The sequence below is a fragment of the Oratosquilla oratoria genome, chromosome 41 (genome assembly GCF_046742065.1).
Source record: "Oratosquilla oratoria isolate Oo_2021 chromosome 41, ASM4674206v1, whole genome shotgun sequence".
In the NCBI taxonomy this organism is placed as follows: Eukaryota; Metazoa; Arthropoda; class Malacostraca; order Stomatopoda; family Squillidae; genus Oratosquilla; species Oratosquilla oratoria.
In genome coordinates this window covers 1,587,790-1,607,825 of record NC_134817.1, presented here as the reverse complement: position 1 = coordinate 1,607,825, position 20,036 = coordinate 1,587,790, and the positions used below count along the sequence as shown (strand labels likewise).

Here is a 20,036-nt window from a genome sequence, read left to right as displayed (position 1 = left end):
GGACTGATTAACTGAACTTCGAATCTCTAGAGATACCCTAGGTGCATAGGTGCCCAAATAATTTTAAGCCTTACCTAAAGGCAGGTGTCAATTAGGCAATCATCCCGACTTAACAAACTGATGATAATCTATGGATTCCATACAGTATTTTATGACTGCCAGTTTCATATTTGTGTCAAGAGTTACATTCATTGTTATCGTTCCTATCATGTTTTCAACATCCTCCAGCTAAAGGTATCAAGAAATTTAAAACCATCACACTTTTCATAGAAATACTTTAATCTGACTTGCCTAAATACAATGTACCAGGGTTGCCTCTCAGTGTGTGTACATCTCAGTGCCTAAGATTAAGATTAGAGGAGGATGATACAAGGTTTTGTGAAACAGGAGTGAGAAAAAATACCCATTTCAAAAACTCATTTCCCATGCTTAACCTTAATTAAACAATTTCCCTTTCTTTAGTCTTTTTCTATAATTTCTTACTCTCATTCACCTCTCCAATACAAAGGAATAGAATATTGGACAGGAACTTTTTGTGATCCCTATCTGCCTCAGCTGAATTCAACTACACATCCATCCATCTATCTGTAACTTAAGAGCCTAATGCACAACAACGACTCCACCTTGGAAGGAATGGTTACTTGGCTTTGCAGGGTTGCGTAAACTATTTGACTTCCTGACCAGTGCATGTTTTCAGTTCCTGTGGCCTGGCCTGTATACATACAAATCCAAGTATGCGCACTCTGCAACATACAAAAAAAAATCTTGGAAGGATTCTTTCAGTATCTTACAGCCATATCATTAAACTTCACTGGGTTTAAGGATGCCTGAGCATATACTTTAATTTCTCATGATAAATCAGCTGTGTACACCATATTTTGTAATTTGTGTACCTTAAAAACATACACATAGCAAATAATTCTTGAACATGAACATAAAAAATACATCATACAATTTTTGGGAAAGGGCATTATACTGAAATTTAAATATTATCCCTTTAATTATGCTTGCAATTGAGGTAATTAGCTCTTCCAAGGACTTTCTGATGATTACCCTTACCAATCACAAGGGTAGAATAAATCACATACAGAAAATTTATTTATTTGGTAGGGCCCTTATACATAATGAAAGGGATGTGAAGCTAACAGACTGGTATAAACATTTTTTCAGAGTATCAATGAAGATATATTCGAGACAAATGACAAAAATAGAGCTTCAGTGAAAGAAACCAGTTTTTCCCAGCATATCTGTAACCGTAACTGGGTGATTATTTACTAATGACTGCTAACCACAATCTAAGATATAAAAACAACTGTCTTCCATCAAGAGTGCCGTACTGTCTTTCTTCCCATGAAAAAAAAATTTGATTCCCCAGTTAATTCTACACAACACTGCATCCAATATTTCACATTATATCAATACTGTAGGAGCTACAGTTGCAGAAGTGTTGAACAATATTAAATCCATAAGCATAACTCATGTCACAAAAAATATAAACACTCAAACAAAGATCACACATACACTAAAGTTACAACTGACAGACACTGTCAGTAGCACTGAAACTACTTCCCCTTCTGATGACTCCCAACTGCAGCGATCTCAGTCCTTTTCAACTAATACTGTACTCGAGGGCTTCAATATACAAGCTGACCCCAGAAATTTATTTTCTGCTAGTCCACTTTTTAATAAGACCATCTCAATTATTTAATTTCTTGCTTATCTACATTTGTTTAATAAAACACACACACAAAAAAAAGAGAACAAGAGATATAGAGCATTGAAATTGTGACATAGAATAAAATTGCAGCATCAATATTCATTAATCTAATTTATGACCCATATCCCAATGATCTAATGCCATATTTACACTGAAGTTATGCAGTTTGTGGTCATTAGCAGTGTGGTTCACGTGCAAATCACTAGTGATTTGGGCAAATATTAATCATTATCGAAGGCTATTTTATAGTTATAAAACAATGCATTTGGTTAAACTGAATCAATCATATTTACTTTGTTGTCTATTTTCAACATGAACATATTGTATATATATTTTTTGTTACTCCTTCCCAACAAAGTCTACACTTTTAACCCTTCCATTTTAATTTTTTTTCTTCCTTTTTTTTTTACAGATCAGTGGAAGGTGGGAAACCAATTCGCACAAATTTTTGGAGTCAGCCTGTATGTACATATTAATTTTACTTTTTTCCCTCTCTTTACTGATACTAAAATAGTCTAAATAGAGTGTGAATGCTTTTACAGGATGAATATCAGGTATGAAAGAACTCAAGAACAGTTAACTAACAAATCTCTCCCCCAACCATTTCAAATCTAATAACCTAATATTTTGTGGTTTCAACCCAAAAGAATTTCAGCAAGAGGAGAATAAATATCGGTCTATAAATGTGGATGAATGCCTTCTAATAATGTTGAACATTACAAGTTTCTCATAGGTGCAGAACACATTCCACTCCTGGAAGATAAAAGTGGAAGAACGACACCAGATGCAGGAAACTCCTCTTGTACAATATAGTGCTGCTCCCCTTGTCCAACCCCGAAGTTCAAGTGAAGCCCCGAAGAAGGTCATGGTGGCGCTGATGGTGGCGGTAGTTGTGGTACTGCATCACGAATGTCGCCTTCAGTTTGCCTTTGCTGCTTGACGTCTGAGGAGGATGTATATCTTTTCTTTTATCCAATCCTTGTTATATGGTGCATACGTGTTGGTACTTTTCTGATACCTGTAAATGAAGCAAATATAGTTACGGCACTCCCTTCCGAAACAAAGTATATGAAGATAGCTATAAAAATTACCTTTCTGTCTTGGAGTAGAACAGTGCAGCAGAAGCCCGGTAAAGAATACACCAATGTAGGCAAGTTTTGATTGATGATTGATTGATTTGGTTTTACGTCACAAACTCCCCCCAGGAGGTTAAGATGGTGCCTTTTACAGAGGTTTACAGCATGGAATTTAATGAACCATGTCCTTAGTATAATTCATCAGTGGCAGAATTCAAACTGCCATCACATCGACCTTCGCCCAAAAGTTGCAACGCCCAAACCCGCTCGGCCAGCGAACAAGTATTGGGTTGGGAAAATGTCTTACAACTTCCCCCAAATCACAAACGTAAAGAAAAATGTCAGGAGAATATCTGAGCTCCCTAGTGAAATTGAATGGCAAATCGATCAGTCTGTTGCTCCAAGTTTCCTTCAGGAGACCTAGTTTCCAGGAACATGACAATGGTTACTTGGGATATCCAACAGTGACTCCAAGAAAAGAAGAAGAAGAAGAAGAAAGGGAAAAAAAAAAAATAATAATAATAATAATAATATTATGATGTGGGGCATTGTAGAATGAGGTGCTCTGTGTCTTCTATGAGGTGGTTGCATCTAGGGGAAGTTTGAATCTATGGCCAGACCTTTTCCGTGTTGGTATTGTTCTAATGCAGGACGGTGACCAGAACACAAATGTACCAGTGGTTCTTCTCTTGAGAGGAAATTTTCTGTGGGATGACCCTTCAACCACAAGGAGCCAAGATAACAGGGAAACAAATGGGTGATGGATAAGTGTGGGATCGTGTCACGTCCTTAGCATGAATAGAATCCTGTGGTTGTACTGTGTCATGCCCTTACATGAATAAAGTCTCCTATTTGTGTGTTTAAGGCACACCTTGAGTGAATATGATGTGTATTATCATTAATGTTGTTATTGTCACCTGTAGAGAGAATTTTTTTATCTATTTCATAATAAGTATGTGTGTATATCAAAATGTACATTATAGAGTACACTGTGCAATACCCACCAGTTGAGGCACACTTCATACGCATTCTGTCAGACAACACCAAGCTCAGAAAATGTTACATAATTTGGCACACAAACATGTTCTTCTTTCCCATTTGTTAGAGGTAGCTGAACTACCTAGTTTAAGTATGTACAGACATACAGAAAACATAAGCACCAATTCCCAGGCTATATAAGGCCAGGTAGAGAGTGATGAGAGAGAACCGGAGTGGAGACCTAAGCAGAGAGATACAAGAGAAAGCTGAGTGACAAGAAAAGAGGCAAAGCACACGGTTCATCTAAAAACTACATAGAATTTCTCTACATTTGTTGAATACAACTCAACTAAACAAGGCCTTTGGGCCTCTACATTTCCACTGCGCAATCTTCAAGTACCAAACCTGTGAATTGGCAATCTCCATGTGAAGTGCAAGCCTTCACTTTTCCGAATTATTTCAGACCTCCAAACTATTACTACACTAAAGCTAAGTACGACTCTACATATGCTCTCTATTACTTCTCCACTATGAGCCACCAACCTATCATCTATGTGCTCCCCAACAATCAGTAGTGTCTCTCCACTACTACCAGAGATTATCGCACACAATTCTCTCCTCAAAATACCTGTTCGGTCCAAGACACCAAGACCGTCACAGACGACTGACGTTGGACGCGTCTTCTATCACCTAAATCAAGACTGTCTGTCCACCACTCCAGGTTAAATATATGAAGCCTAAAACTGAAACAAACTGGTAATTGTTTAAGTACCTAATAAAGATTCATGAAACATATATGTTTAACTGTTTTTATGCTTACCATGCATTGCTACATTTTTCTTTTTCTATGTCCGTTTAAATGAGAAATAGACATTTGGAAATGGATGATAAGAGGAGATTGTACGAAGGAGTGATTGTGTCGACACCACTGTACAGGGCAAGAATCCTTGTTCATCCCCTGAAGTTTCCTCCATCTACCTTTGCCTTCAACAGCTCTTTTACTAATTTTCCTTCATTCTTTCCATGTGTCCAAATCATCCCAACATTCTTTCATCAACCCTATTTGCCATCTTTTCTACCCCCACTCTTCTCCTCCCCTCCTCATTTTTCACTTCATCCAGTCTTGTAACCCCTACCATACTCCTCACATTTCATCTTAAACACATTCACACTTCTCCTTTCTGCATCTTTTAAATTCAAAGTCTTTGCCCACAGTGCCATCAGCATAATCATCTCTTCATATAATTTTTTTCATCCATTCTCTGATGCCCATTTCTCATGACACTTTTTAATCCTCTAAGGTATTTACTTGCTTCTCTCAATCTACAATTTACCTCCACCTCCACTCCTCCCTTTCCTGCCACATGTGATCCTAAATAGCTAAAACTATCAGCTTGTAACCGTTAAATAGGTTGGTTGGTTACGTAAGGACGACTTAATGCGGGCGAGATAAACTCCAAAACGGGAGTTTTCTACTTTTAATTAACAATTGAGGCAAATCTGGTTTACAAATATGATAAGGTACAAATGGGCCCTGTGGGCAGATTACAATAAGTGCCAGGCCTTGACCTAGGGCACAATAGGCTGGCGCCTGCTCGGTCTGCCTAGCTCTGACGACTGGCCGGTAGGCTCTTGACCTACCCAGACTCTCGGGCGTGACATGGGTGTTAAAGGTTATATAGGTTGTTAGTAGGTTACTGTAACCAAAGGCGTTAGTCTCGCTATTCTATGCATTAGGGTCAGTTTATATATGAGGGTTAGTCCTATAGTTGGTGGATGTTGTTAGGTATATTATGTATATGTTAGTTTATGCGTAATATAATAGGGCAGTTTATAATAAAGGATTTTAATAGGTTAGTCTGGTGACATTGGGTATCTATATCTTGTTTGTCTTAAAACGTGCTGCGTTAGATGTATGTTGTGGGAAATGCAAGGTAAGCAAGAAGGGGGAGTCTCGCTATGTTGCAAGCATGTGGATCACGTGCGTGGTGGGTGATGGTTACATTGGTAGAACTATCAGAAATAACTATTGTTACAATTATAGAAAATCAAAGACCACGATAGACAGAACTCAATAATTAAATAACAAAATATCCACTAGTGTAATCTTTAACTTACGAAATAATTTTTCAATTTTAACGTAGATTCAAAATATCAAAATGCCACCTCGAAGAAATCTCCCAGGCAGTCACCCGAAACCTAGTAAATTAGGATAAACCAATATACTACGACAAATCCCAAGATGACCATAACTAACTCTTAAACTATGAATTTACATTAATTATTCCTCCTTCGGACGCAGGACGTCATGCGATTCGATAGGTTAGGTCCTCACGATCATTTACTTATAAAACCTTTCACTATCTATAAAAGTACTTCTTCACTTCCTTCCGACCGTGAAGCCCCGGAATAATACACTCAGAACCCCACCCACTCAAAGAAGATGAATAAGCATTTCAAACCATACATACATTAGAATTTTTCAAAATTAACTGCCTTAACTAAATATAAATATGTATAAGCGCGATAATAAGAACAATAGAAAAAATAATTTCCTATGAAAACTTTAACCAATAACCATTCTCAATACTAGCAACTTTGTATCTCTATGCAATGTATAAATTTACCCATATATATATATATATGAATATTTAGCTCTACACAAACTAACATATTAATTAAAAAACAACAATAACATCTTAGGATGTCATGTCTTCAGTAAAGCTATGACTGTAGTGAAAGTGTACAATATCTCAAAGAAAAGAGATCATCAAAAATTCTCATTGAACAGAGAAAGAACACAAGTGAAAAGTGAAAATTCATTCTCATTGAAAAGAGAATATACAAGTGTAAAAAGACACCGATGCCAACTTCCTTGTGTACCCACTCGTGTCTCATGACACCTATGTAGGAGTCGTTTTACCAAGGTGGTTAAGACAATACATACATACATATACCAAGGCTTTTTCCCCCTTGCAAGGGAGGTAGCCCAAAAGGGAAAGGCATAAAAACACTCCCACCCATTTCATCCCTACATACACTCCACACCCCTCCCACCCTCCCTCTCATCTGAGCACCTCCTGGATGACGGGTCATCCCTGCACCCTGCCCACCGCCCTGGGTCAGAAGCAGTGTCGCAAGACACAGTACATCCACAGCAAGGCCGCTTCATTAAGACAATACCAACACAAAATAGTCCTGGCTAATGAAGCTAATTGCTTCAGATGCAATCACCATTTAGAAGACACTAAATACCTTATCTTTACTGTCCCTAGATGAGACCTGGGGCAACAGATTGATGGGCTGACCAATAGTCCCCATGAAACTAACCACAGACACTAATTCAGCCTATAAGTCACTCAGTAAAGAGATTTTTTGAAGAAAATCAGTTTCCTCAGTAACTCCTATGTCATAGTCTATCCAGTAACATCAAATGTCATGCTGAACACAGAAAATAAATTTACTTATATAAATTTATTTTGAAGAAATTATCTTCATTCAAAAGGACCTTTAAAAATACTTACACTAAACAGGACAGGTCAGATAACTGATCAATGAAATCAAAGAGTTGTGAAATGTCGTATGTTATGCTTGGGGTATTCGGGTTCATTCTTTTCAGGTGTTCTTCGTAGATCTTACAAACACCTGTCAAAGAAAAAAAGTATATATTAATATATATCAATCAATGCAGTCAAATCCCCTTTAACGAATTCTTAACCCTCATATGGCAGCAATCTTCTTCACTCGTTTTCTGGCCATTGCCAGGCAATTTTATTCAGTAAAGAGAAACCTCCCACTGTTTAAGGGTTACTGGTCATTCTGTTTCGCTCACTCACAGCAGCAATCATTCATATACAGTGAGACCTCTCATTATCGGACGTTAATTAGCTGTGTTTGCAGTGTTTTCGGTGTTTTGGAGTGGTTTTTGGGTGGCATAGTGATTGCACGCACTAAACAACAGCTCCTTGTGGATGAAGGGTCATCCTTGTACCTGGGTCAGAAGTAGTACAGCAAGATACATCACATCCACCATAGTGATTCCCATGTGAGTTGAAAAAGTGACAAAATTGGATGGAGTGATGGAACTAGGGATCTTAATCTCTGATGTTCATCCTGTGAGAAATTAAGTCTAGTAAGGGAGGCAGAAAATAGAAAGTTAAATGTGTTTTGAGAAGTATGGTGGGGATTATAAGGATGGATAGTGAGAAATGAGGAAGTGAGGTGGAGAGTAGGGGTGGAAAGAGAGCTGCCAAATAGGGTTGATCAATGAATACTTGGATGGTTTGGGCATAGGGAAAGAATGAGTGAAGAAAAACTTGCAAAAATAGTGTGGATAGCAGAGGCTGATGGAGTGAACATCAGGGGAAAACCAAGAATGAGATAAATGGAGGGGATGAAGAGAGCCTTGGGTAAAAGGGGAACGTCTGTTGAGCAGGGAAGAGAGAGGGCAAGAGATAGGTGTGAGTGTAGAATGGTTGTGAATGGATGCTAAATTGTTGCCATGTAATGAAGTGATTGGGGTAAACAAACTTCAGTTGTTGGGCCCTGCTATAAAGGTACTCTGTCTTGCTGCATTGCCTCTGACCTAGGCAGTGGGTGGGCCCTTTATCCATTAGGAGCAAAGATATAAAGGAAAACAATCAGTGTATGTGGCTGAAGGGTGGGTGCATGTCTTGGATGGTTACCCTCCTTATAAAGGAAAGGTCTTTTGTATAAAGGGAAATGGGTGTCAGTTGTGGCAATTTTATTTTTTTCGTCAAGCCCACAGAGGCTGGCAATGATCTATGGTACCTAAAACATATCTCTGTGGGGAGAAACTTTGAACTGTTGTCTGTGTTATATTGTGGAACTGCTTTTTGTCACAGTCTGAAAGTGGTAAGGATAGGGGAGCAGTTGCCAGCTGTCAGGTCTCCCCATGTGTGAGAAAGTATAAGATATAAAAGTTGAAGTTGACAGAGAGATCTTGGGCCCAGGCCACAGAATAAGTATCAGCCCCTTTGGGCACCTCCTGACAGAGGTGATGGGGTTTGAAAATGGGCAGCTTCGCTGTCCATCTTGCACGACTACTACATGCAGATACTCATCACTGATCCCTTGAATAGGTGCTATGTGTACGTTGTGCTCATGCAAGAATCAAAGCACTTCCATATGTTTATTTGTGATTTTGTTTATGCTCATTTGTAATATAAGGGTATGTTGTTCTGTGGAGGTGTTTTTGTATGTATGAGTTGTGTGATGGTTGCAATTCTTCCTTGTATATTTGCTTGTGTTGGTGAGTGTTGTGCAAGGGGAAACCATGAGTGGCATATGTTGCAATTGCTAGGTATGTGTAAAAATGTATTTGGTTCTGTACATGTTGGGCAGGTGTATGAACCTGGGTTGGCTCCCATGTCTCTGGCTATGGTGTGGGAGGGCAGGTGTTTGGGTACTGACCTCCTTATATGGGAGAGGAGGAGGAGGAGGAGGAGGAGGAGGAGAATAATAATAATAATAAAAAAAAAAGGGGTAAGGTAAAGAGAACGAGTTTCTGGGCCTGATCCAGAGACCAGGTACTAGTGGCCCCTATGGGTCATGCCTCTTTGTGGAAGTGGGGTTCTTGTGCCCACTTGCAGTGAAGTGGTGTTGATCACAATGTCATGTTGTTGCCTTCAGGTCTGCTACATCACTTCTTCCCCAGAGAAGCTTTGGACAAGCTGGGCATAGCACCTCCACAATGGTTTATAAATATAGGAGTGGATGAGGATTTAGTTGAGTCTGCACTTGTGTTTTATTCAGACATTTCCTGACTTTTGGGGTATGTTGAGTGAGAGGGAAAAAAAACAAACAATCTTTCCAATTATTACATTAAGATCAAAGATAAATAAATAATGAAAAAGGGAAAAATCTTGGGTGGAGAGGAAAGGAAGAAGAAGAAGAAAAAAAAAAAAAAGAGTATTGAAAAATCTCATCACACTGGTGATACGAGTATAATGGGTGAATATGTCTTTCTCCTATGCCTAGCCCTTATTTCAAGGGGAGGCTCTGGCAAAAAATGACTATTTTCAATCGTGGGTACGAAATTTAGTTAAGCATCATAAATGCTTGTTCAGTTATCAAGGTCTGCCAGACGTATGATTTGAAGTGAAAATCTAGATGGCAAATACCATAAAAATGCACTTTTATGGCAGGGGGTAGGGGATGGCATGCTGCATCAAATATGGCAACAACCATGTTTGTCAACATGTTTGCCATTTTATTGCTTTTATTATCTTTTTCATACTTTCACTGACTGTTGATATGCAGTACGATCTTTTTCCTCTCTAAAGCAGCATTTCACGGCTACCATGAGTCCACAGTTGATTACAAAAAGTTGTTTGCATTTTTTTTACATTTATCGTCGAGTTGACGTGTGTAATTTATGTTTTATTTGAATTTTACTGTGTTACCATTATAGTTATGGCTCCTATTAGTGAAGTAAAAAAGCATATGAAATGTATGCGTTGTATAAAGAAAGAAAACCGAGAGATTGTTACAAGTGCGTGTAGCCACGCCCACATCATCAGCTGATGTTATGATTTTGTCACCTAATGCATCAGGTTTTGTTCCATCAACTTCTACACCTTTCAAGAGGACAGGAAAAGCACAAATATGTAAAGAAACACTCGTCAAAAAAGTGATGAAAAAGAAGAGGAGGAGGAGAGAGAAAGAGGGAGAGAGGATGAAACTATACATTTGCTCTCTACTGCACGTCTGAAGGAAATAGTTCTTAGTCATTGTGAGTGCAGTGTAGATAATGTTGTTCACTATCATAGTGATGTTTTTGAATGTGGGCAGTTCCGATACCCTCTGAAGTAATACTCTCCCCGGGTGGGTAGGGGTGGACTAAGTGCCCTAGAGCCAAAATATGAGAGATCCAGTCTTCTCTATACAAAGATAAGTAAGACAGTAGTTGTAATAGAATATTCAACATAGCATTAATTGGTTTTGAGAGAAAAATCAGTGTAAAAATTCTTTCCGAATCTTTAATTGGCCATATCTCAAAACTAACTTTTTTTCATTATAAAGTGTCATAACCTTTATTTACTGTTCAAATTCCATGAAGTTTATGGTGCAATAACTATGGATATCTTTGATGATAAAGAGCCAAGGTTTTGAAATATTGATTTTAATTTTTTTTTTTTTACCATTTTTTTACGTGAAAAAAAAAAAAATACATGAAAGTAGACGACCCTAAAAAAAAAGATAATAATAAAAATATAAAAATGGCTGTTTAAAATTGTTAATCTACACAAGAAGTAATAGTAACATAAATTTCAAATCAATATCTTGATTATATGTGTTATCAGCCTTAGAAAATGCATAGTTTTGACATACAAAATATGCCTAAGGGCAGTGCCCTTAGGGAAATTAAGGTAAATTTCGGGGTCAAAATACTTCATTTACTTTGTTTATAATTGTGTAATTTTTGGGCAACCCAGAAGCCCAAATAAAATTCCTCCTCCCTATGACCACCAGAACCTCCCCTCAAGCAACAAATAACATATAGGAATATATAATGAAAACGACTTAACTACTTAAAAATACCTTACCTTCCATACATTCATTGACAGATTCATAATCAGAGTAGGTTCGAGTTTCTGGTTTGATTCCCGACTGTACCAGCAAGATTGTGTGAGACTGAAAATAAAAATAAAGATGTTAATAAAATGTCCAAAAATCATTAAGTATGTAACTCATTCATATGATCCTATGTCAATACTTAAAGCATCGATAAAATAAATCTGCAGACCAGTTCACAGATATCAATAACTGTTGCCTCAAGTTTCAATGACTGGAAACTTGCTGATATAGTCATTGGGCCTTCCCATAGATCTCTCTGGAAAGAGATGCATTAACCCCTACAGTGTCAGCGGCATACATTGTATGTCACAAATTAAAAAATTGGCCAAAAATAGGCATTACATTAAAGGTCAAATCTGTGATAATGACCAAGTAGCCCTATCCATTGGCTTTAAAAAACACCCAAAAATTTTTATTTATTGACAAAACTGGCAACCCAAGCAACAATTTTTCGGGGGTAACTTGGAGTATAAAATTGGCCTTTAGGATGTGATTTAGTCAACTCTGGTGTACAAAATAAAGTATGAGGAGAAGTTGTACTTCGACAGTTAGGCAGGTGCTATTTCTATGTATCCAGATGCATATTACTGGAAATTTCACACTACTAATTTTCGTAATAACTGCGTAATACAAAATGTGGCCAGAAAATAATGGTGTGATGGATGTTTACTAAAACATTTACCAAAACAATAAGAAACACCACAATCACCTATCCTTCATGAAATTATATATATATATATATATATGAGTGGAAGGGTGGTGAGTTAAACACAGAGAACAGTTGGAGTTTTATTCACTGACGTTTCGTCCTTACCAGGACATTCTCAAAGTACATACAGTTTCAGAAAATTAACAGCTTATATAATCCATCCTTGCCGTGTTCCCCTCCCTCTATACTCTCATCCGTCCTTTTTACCTCCTTGATAACCAGAGTACCTACCGCTCCTGCTAATTTTATAAACCCTTCCCTATGGTTGATGCAGGGGTGGGAAGGAATGTAGGCTGCCTCCACTATTTTTCTTTTCTTTTTCTCTAGACCTTTGTGGAGCACCTCTATCTTGTTCCAATCTGGACCAGTTTAGTGACGATGAAGGGTCTAACAAAAATGTAATGATTAGAAACATAGATATGAGTAGCACAATAGAAGGTGAGGATAATAATTTCCAGGGATTTAAGGAGGGGGGGGAGGATACCAACCTCCCCCGACTGGCAAGACTCGAAGAAAAACTTGAACAAATGACTGAACATTGGGAGAGTAGGTTTGGTAGAATGTCAAACATGGCTGAAAGGGTTGAAAGATTGGAAGCACTAGAGAAGGCGAACAAAAACATAATTAAGGAAATAGAAGAACTAAAAAGACAGTTAAAAGAAGTAAAAGAGGAAAATGAAGAATCAAAGAGGAATAATAAAGAAAACAAAGAGGCCATAGCTAAAGAAGCTAAGGGTTGGAAGACAATCCAAGAAAACAGTAAAGTTGCATTTACTGATATAATTAAACAGCAAATGAGAGAACAAACTGAAGACTCAGTTATTAAAGTGATGAGACAGAAGGAGAATATTGTAAGAGACTTAGCAGACAAAAAGAAATGTATAATTATATTAGGAATGGAAGAGAAACATAACCCAGATAGAACCTCAAGAATCAAAGAGGAAAATGAAAAAGTAAGCAGTTTACTACAATTAGTTCAGGAAGATGAACCAGAAATAATGAAACAAATCGAAGAGAAGTTCAGACTCGGAAAGTATAGTACAGATAAGACCAGACCAATTAAGATTAAATTCAGGTCACAAACGACGGCAGAGAATATCTTATCCAAAACAGGGAAACTAGCAACAAGTGAACAACATAAAAAGGTATGGATAAAAAGGGAAATGAATAAAGAGGAAAGAGAGGAAGAAAAAGAGAAAAGACTTGAAGCTAAGGAAAAAAACAAGAACAGAACAGTCAGAAAAAGAGAGATTCTATTGGAGAGTAGTGAATATGAAACTAAGGAAATTCGACATACAAGAGAAAAACAAAAGGGAAACAGAGAACACAACAGAAGTGGCAGAAAACTAAGAGTGTCTTACACAAATATAGATGGATTAATAACAGGATTGAATGAGCTGAATGATTATTTGAAGGAAAAAGAACCGGACATAATGGGAATTGTAGAAACAAAATTAAAAGGTCCACTACCACCCAACAGTGTAGGACACGATGCATATAATTATTGGATTAGAAACAGAGAGACAAAGCAAAGGGGTGGAGTTATGTTCCTGACTAAGAAGGATATAAACATGAGGTGTGTCACATATGGAAAGAATACAGTAAAGATGATTATGATCGAAGTGGAAGACAGAGATAAGAAGAGCAGAAAGTTTGTGATAAATTATGTGCCTCCGAAAACAGCCTCGTGGGAGGAGAGTGAGCATAAAAGTATGTTAGAGGACACAAAGATAACATTAAATAAGATAATGGAAGATGGAGGAAGAATAGTTATGATGGGCGACTTTAATTGCAAAGAAATCTGCTAGGAAGAGATGACAGTAAAGGGTGGAGACGGCTCATGGGGAAACGCTCTACTTGAGATTACTGACAATACAATGACACAGTGGATACAGAACACTAGGTATAGAAATGAGGATGAACCATCGAGACTAGACCTAATTATTACATCTGAACCTAGAATAGTGGACAAGATTGAATATAAAACACCAATAAGTAAAAGTGACCACATAATGATTGAACTGGAACTAAATGAAGAAAAATACATGAAAAGAAATGAACAATACAGAAAAGGAAGAATGATGTATGAAAAAACAAACTTTGATAAAATAAGAGAATTCTTTCAAAAAGAAAACTGGGAAGAAATATACAAAGAAGAAAACAGTGGAAGAGAAATGGAATATTTTGACAAAAATTTGCAAAAAAGGAGTGGAAAAGTATGTCCCAAGACAAAAACAAGAAAAAGAATATGTAAAATGCTGGTACAATAAAAGTTGTAGGGAGTTAAAAGACAAAAGAGACAAAGCTTGGACCAGATGGAAAAAAGACAGAAGGCCTGAAAAATGGAAAATATATACTTGTTATAGAAATGAATATGTACAAACGTCCAGAGAGGAAAAGAGAAAATATGAAAAAGATGTCATAGAAAAGTGTAAAGATCAACCAAAACTATTTTACAGATTTGTAAACAACAAATTGAAAAACAAACAAGACTTGGAGAAATTAAGACAAGGAGGAGTTGAATACACAGAGGAAATTGAAATGGCGGAAATTATGAACAAGCATTTTAAATCAGTGTTAACAAGGGTGAACATGCAACCTGAAGAGATCGAATGGAAAGAGAAAGTCCCTCCCATGAAAGAAATAGAAGTAACAAAGAACGAAATATTGAAACACTTGAGTAATCTTGTCAGAAAATCGCATGGACCAGATGATATAGCAAACTGGATTCTGAAAGAATGCAGGAATGAACTGGCAGACAAAATACATAGCATAATAAACAGTTCCTTGAAAGAAGGAAAAGTTCCAGAAGATTGGAAAAAAACAAATATAGTACCTATATATATAGGAGGAAATAAAGAAGACCCTACCAACTATAGACCAGTCTCTCTAACAAGTACAATAGCAAAAATTTGTGAAAGAATTGTCAAAAGTAGATGGGTAAAATATTTAGAAAAAAAAAAAAAAAAAAGTTAAATCCAAGGCAATTTGGATTCAGACAAGGACGATTCAAGGCTAATAGATATAACACAAGAAAGAGATGGATGGGCTGATTGCGCATTTCTAGACCTAAAAAAAGCTTTTGACAAAGTACCACAGAAGAAGTTGCTTAAAAAATTACAAACTGAAGGAGGAATACAGAGCAAACTGCTTAATTGGATGGAAGACTTTTTGCAAGAAAGGAAAATGAGAGTCGTGATAATAGACAAACACTCAAAATGGGATGAAGTAATAAGCGGTGTTCTGCAAGGAACAGTTCTGGCCCCAATAATGTTTGCTATATATATTAATGATATGGATGAAGGAATTGAAAGCTATATGAGCTTCTTTGCAGATGATGCAAAACTACTGAAAAGACTGAACACGGAAGAAGATTGTGAATCACTACAGAGTGATCTAAATAAAGTACAGGAATGGAGTAGGAAGTGGGAGATGGAGTTCAATACAAAAAAGTGTAGTATAATGGAATTTGGAAAAAGCAAAAACAGAATAACAGGATCATATAAATTGGGAGAAGAAGAAATAAAAAAAGTAGAAAATGAGAAGGACCTGGGAGTCATTGTTATGAATAATATGTCACCTGAGAAACATATAAATAAGATTTTTGGAGAGACTTATAATTTAATAAGAACAATCAAAGTTGCATTTACATACCTGGATGAAGAAATGGTGAAGAAAATTCTAATCACCCTGATAAGACCAAGACTGGAATATGCAGCAACGATATGGTCACCAAGTACAAAAAAATGTATAAAAAAAACTTGAAAGAATACAAAGAACAATTACAAAATTGGCACCAACACTCTCAAAACTATCATATGAAGAGACTAGCAAAACTTGAACTACAGACACTAGAGCAAAGAAGAGAGAGAGGAGATTTGATAGCTATTTACAGAATCATGAAAGGCATAGAAATTATTGATAGAATCTGATTAAATGGGATGATAGAAATACAAGAGGACTGGGAAAAAAAAAAGACAGCTATAGAAGAGATCTGAAAAAGAACAGCTTTCCTCAGAGTAATAGACAGTTGGAACAAGTTAGATGAGAAAGTGGTGTGTGCAAAAACAATACATGAATTTAAAAATAGTTTAGATAAAATGAGATATGAAGACGGGACACCACGAGCATAGCTCCCCTTCCCGTAAAATACAACTAGGTAAATACACACACACATACATATGCCACATACACACACATATACATACACCACACACACATACAATGTGTATATGCCACATACACACACATGTATATATGCCACATACACATATGCATATACGCCACATACACATGTATATACGCATAAACACATACATACGCCACAAACGCCACATACATACACCACATACACGCGCGCACACACACACACATACATACGGTTCTCGGGTATTTAATATGGAAAGTCAGCATATGCGGATTTGGTCATACGCGGTAATTTCAGGAACCTACCGTATTTTCCGGCGTATAGTGCGCGACTTTTTTCCGTTGGAAGGGCCTAAAAATGGGGGGTGCGCGTTATCCGAAGGTGCGCATTATCTACGGCCTACAATAAAAATTCTGTGGCTGTGTCTGTAATTTTTTTTCACAACAACGTGACGATGTTGGCCGTCACAAAGTCGGGACGGCACACTTCTCCGTGATGTTCCGTGAGAACAAGAAGAACAACCATGGTGACATGAAAGAATACGCCAGCATGGGCTATATAAATATTTGGTATAGGTAGGTATCTATCGAATCTTATTTTTCATGTTTAAATAGGCCTAAACACCATGAAACATGATCAATATTCATGATATTTGCCCATGTTCACAGCATCCTAGTTTGAATTTTTATGTTGGCTTTGTTGCTTCACTTTAGGTATGGTTGCGGCCGTTCATAGACTCGTGTCAAAAACCTGACTACAACACCCTCTTTCGGGAGTTATATTAACTAAACGTCACCTCAATGAGAGACTGTCCTATTTCACCACTGTTATTGCAGGTTCAAAGCTAAAATGAAACAGTCTGTAGTTTGTTTCAGTATTAGATAAAAAATGGTAAAGACGAATTATTTCCTCAAGATATAAAAATGAACATTTTCTGTAAAAATCCCGAAATTTTTCTGTATATTACTTTCAATAAACTTTTTTTAGATCATACTTCCTACAAACTATTTAAGCTACAAAGTAATAAGGGACCAACGCACAACATGAGTCATATACCGGTACATGTAGTTCCGATTTTTTCTTAGTTGTGTCCTGATTGATGCCTAAACTGACACTTAATTTAGTGACAAATCAACAGATTTCCCAGCGGTGGCTCTAGCCAATGAAAAATACTTCTCCATGTAACCTTGTTCACATGATACTAAGTAATTAATCGCCGTTATTTCATTGGTTTATTTTTACTAACATTAATTATCGTAGTCTATGCAAATATTTGGGATCCGTAAAACAGCACTGGTACCAACATCATGAACTTTGGCTGTTTTAGCTCACCCGGAATATGCTAGATCAGGGCCGAGATTGACAGTTCTATTGCCAACCTAGCCTACACTAAACACCCTCTTGCGAGAGTTTGTTAAACTAAACGTCACTTCAGTAAAGACACTTATGAACCGAAACATAGTTTGTTGCTGCATGGCGATAAAAACTTGTACACGGTGATAAAAACTTGTAAGATGAATTATTCCCTCAGGATAGTAAATTACATTTTTTCTGTAAAAATCCGAAATTTTTCATGTACATTTTGTATTCAATAAACTTTTCATGGGTCAAATTTCCCACAAAACAATGGACCAACGCAAGCAGGAGTCGCATACATGCAGTTCACGAGCTTTAGTCACCAGTGACTTTTCCTGGCATGCGCGTTATACGTCGGTGCGCGCTATCTGTGTACTGAGATAACGAAGTGCATGGGTGCGCATTATAACCCGATGCGCATTTTAAGCCGGAAAATACGGTAACCCCCGCATTATTTGAGGGACTCCTGTATCCTTTTCTGATTTATTTCTATTCTTGACAACTCCTAATTTTGTACCCGTGGAGAAAGCAACGCTCACACCCGCTTTTGTGAGAATATGTCCCAACTCCTCCGTGTACTTCGAGTACATGAAAAGGGTAGAGGACGGATGAGAGTATAGAGGGAGGGGAACACGGCAAGGATGGATTATATAAGCTGTTAATTTTCTGAAACTGTATGTACTTTGAGAATGTCCTGGTAAGGACGAAACGTCAGTGAATAAAACTCCAACTGTTCTCTGTGTTTAACTCACCACCCTTCCACTCATTTGTCTTCCATACTTCATATATATATATACATATACATATATATATATATATATATATATATATATATATATATACAAATGGGAAAATCAATTTACCACAAAATAAAGTGATAAATATTTGCCAAAAAATCCACAAAAACTATTTATAGACACATTTGTTGTTAAGTGTCAGACTATTACAGGTGACTGTATATTGATTTGAAACATCCTAAATGTAAAATTCCTTCACTCTCTGAAATTCTAACAAAGCTTCCCTGAAAAAATATGACCTCGTTCAACCAGTGTAGCGAGTGAAAAAATCTACAGATGTTCTACTAAACTTTCACAGACATATCTCGACAAAATCAACTCAGTTTCTCCACTTCTAGGCTAAGGTGAATCAAAATAAGCAAGATTTTACATCATTTTGAGTTGGTTTAAGCAATAAAAAATATATAGATATATACATTTTGGCTCTGATGCTGTACTGGTTTAAACTATATCTATACACCAAAAGGCTTATTCTCCCTTAACGGAGGTAGTTAGCCAAGGCATGTACCCATCTCACACCCAAGTGTTTTCCCTTTTATTTTAGCTCCTCGCAGATGAAGGGCCACTCTCACCCTAGCCCACCCACTCCCTGGGTCAGAATCAATACATTCATGGCAGGCTCCAACAGCTGAAGCTACTTTACCCCCACCACTTCTTTTACATGATGACCCTCCTTCCCCATCCACTCAAGTATTTACAGAAGTCAAGGGGAAATCACTTCAGGCTGCATTGGTTCATCATCCCTTCACAACCATTCTTCACTCTTACCCTCTTCTTTCCATGCTCAAGACACCTCATCCATTCCATCTATCCTATTCGCGGTCTTCCACTCATTGCATCCATCTCTACCTTCCACACCTTTTTACCTTTTCTTCACCCATTCTTTCCATATGCCCAAATCATCCCAGTATTCTTTTATCAACCCTATCTGCCAGCTCCCTTTCCACCTCTGCTCTCAACCACAACTCCCCATCTCTCTACCCATCCTCATAACCCCTACCACAATTCCCAAACATATCTAAGTTTCTTTTTTCTGCCTCCCTTTCCTTTCAAATTTCTACCCTGTAGTGTTGTAGGCATGATCACCTCTTCATACAGACTTCTCTTTGCAACCATTTCTACATATCTATCCCTCATAACTCTTTTACTTCCTCCACGTTCTGCACTTCAGAAATATTCTATCCATCTTCCCCTCACTACATTTTCCATTAACATCTGTCCACCTGCACACTTTACCTTTTCCTCTCTACCTAATTTACCCTCACTCTTTTCACATCCTTCTGAAATAGCTTTTCATTCTTTTTCAAAATTCACGGTCCAACCCAGACCCCATTTTATGTCTGCACTCCTCTTTCCCTCCCTCACTTTGCACTTTGCTTCTTCACTCTCCTTCTTGTACCTCTCATATCCTTCCTTTGTTCTACCTTGCAACCAACTCTCTCACGCCTGCTTTTTCTCTTCCACCATTAACTTCACTTCTTCATCACATAATTCACTACCTCTCCTGTTCCCTCCCATACTCATTGTCTCACATACCACCTCTGCACATTTTACCATTTCCTCTTTGAAACATACCTGTTCTTCTTTTACTCTAGTGATCCTTCACAACCTCCCACACTTCTCTCAGCTTCTGATGTTCTTTCTCTTTCTCATCCAA

The 20,036-nt window shown here is 37.4% G+C and overlaps 1 protein-coding gene across 1 annotated transcript in view; it reads right to left on the bottom strand.

The window, feature by feature from the left end:
* Positions 1 to 1,085: 1,085 nt before the first annotated feature.
* The window catches only part of e(r) (enhancer of rudimentary), a 42,222-nt gene continuing 23,271 nt past the window's right edge, over positions 1,086 to 20,036 (bottom strand). Inside the window, exons 3-5 of the mRNA XM_076177748.1 lie at positions 11,340 to 11,427; positions 7,296 to 7,416; positions 1,086 to 2,735 (exon numbers count right to left, since the gene is read on the bottom strand). Of these exons, the coding sequence (XP_076033863.1) occupies positions 2,636 to 2,735; positions 7,296 to 7,416; positions 11,340 to 11,427 (309 nt within the window). The 3' untranslated portion in view covers positions 1,086 to 2,635. The remainder of the gene's footprint in view (positions 2,736 to 7,295; positions 7,417 to 11,339; positions 11,428 to 20,036) is intronic.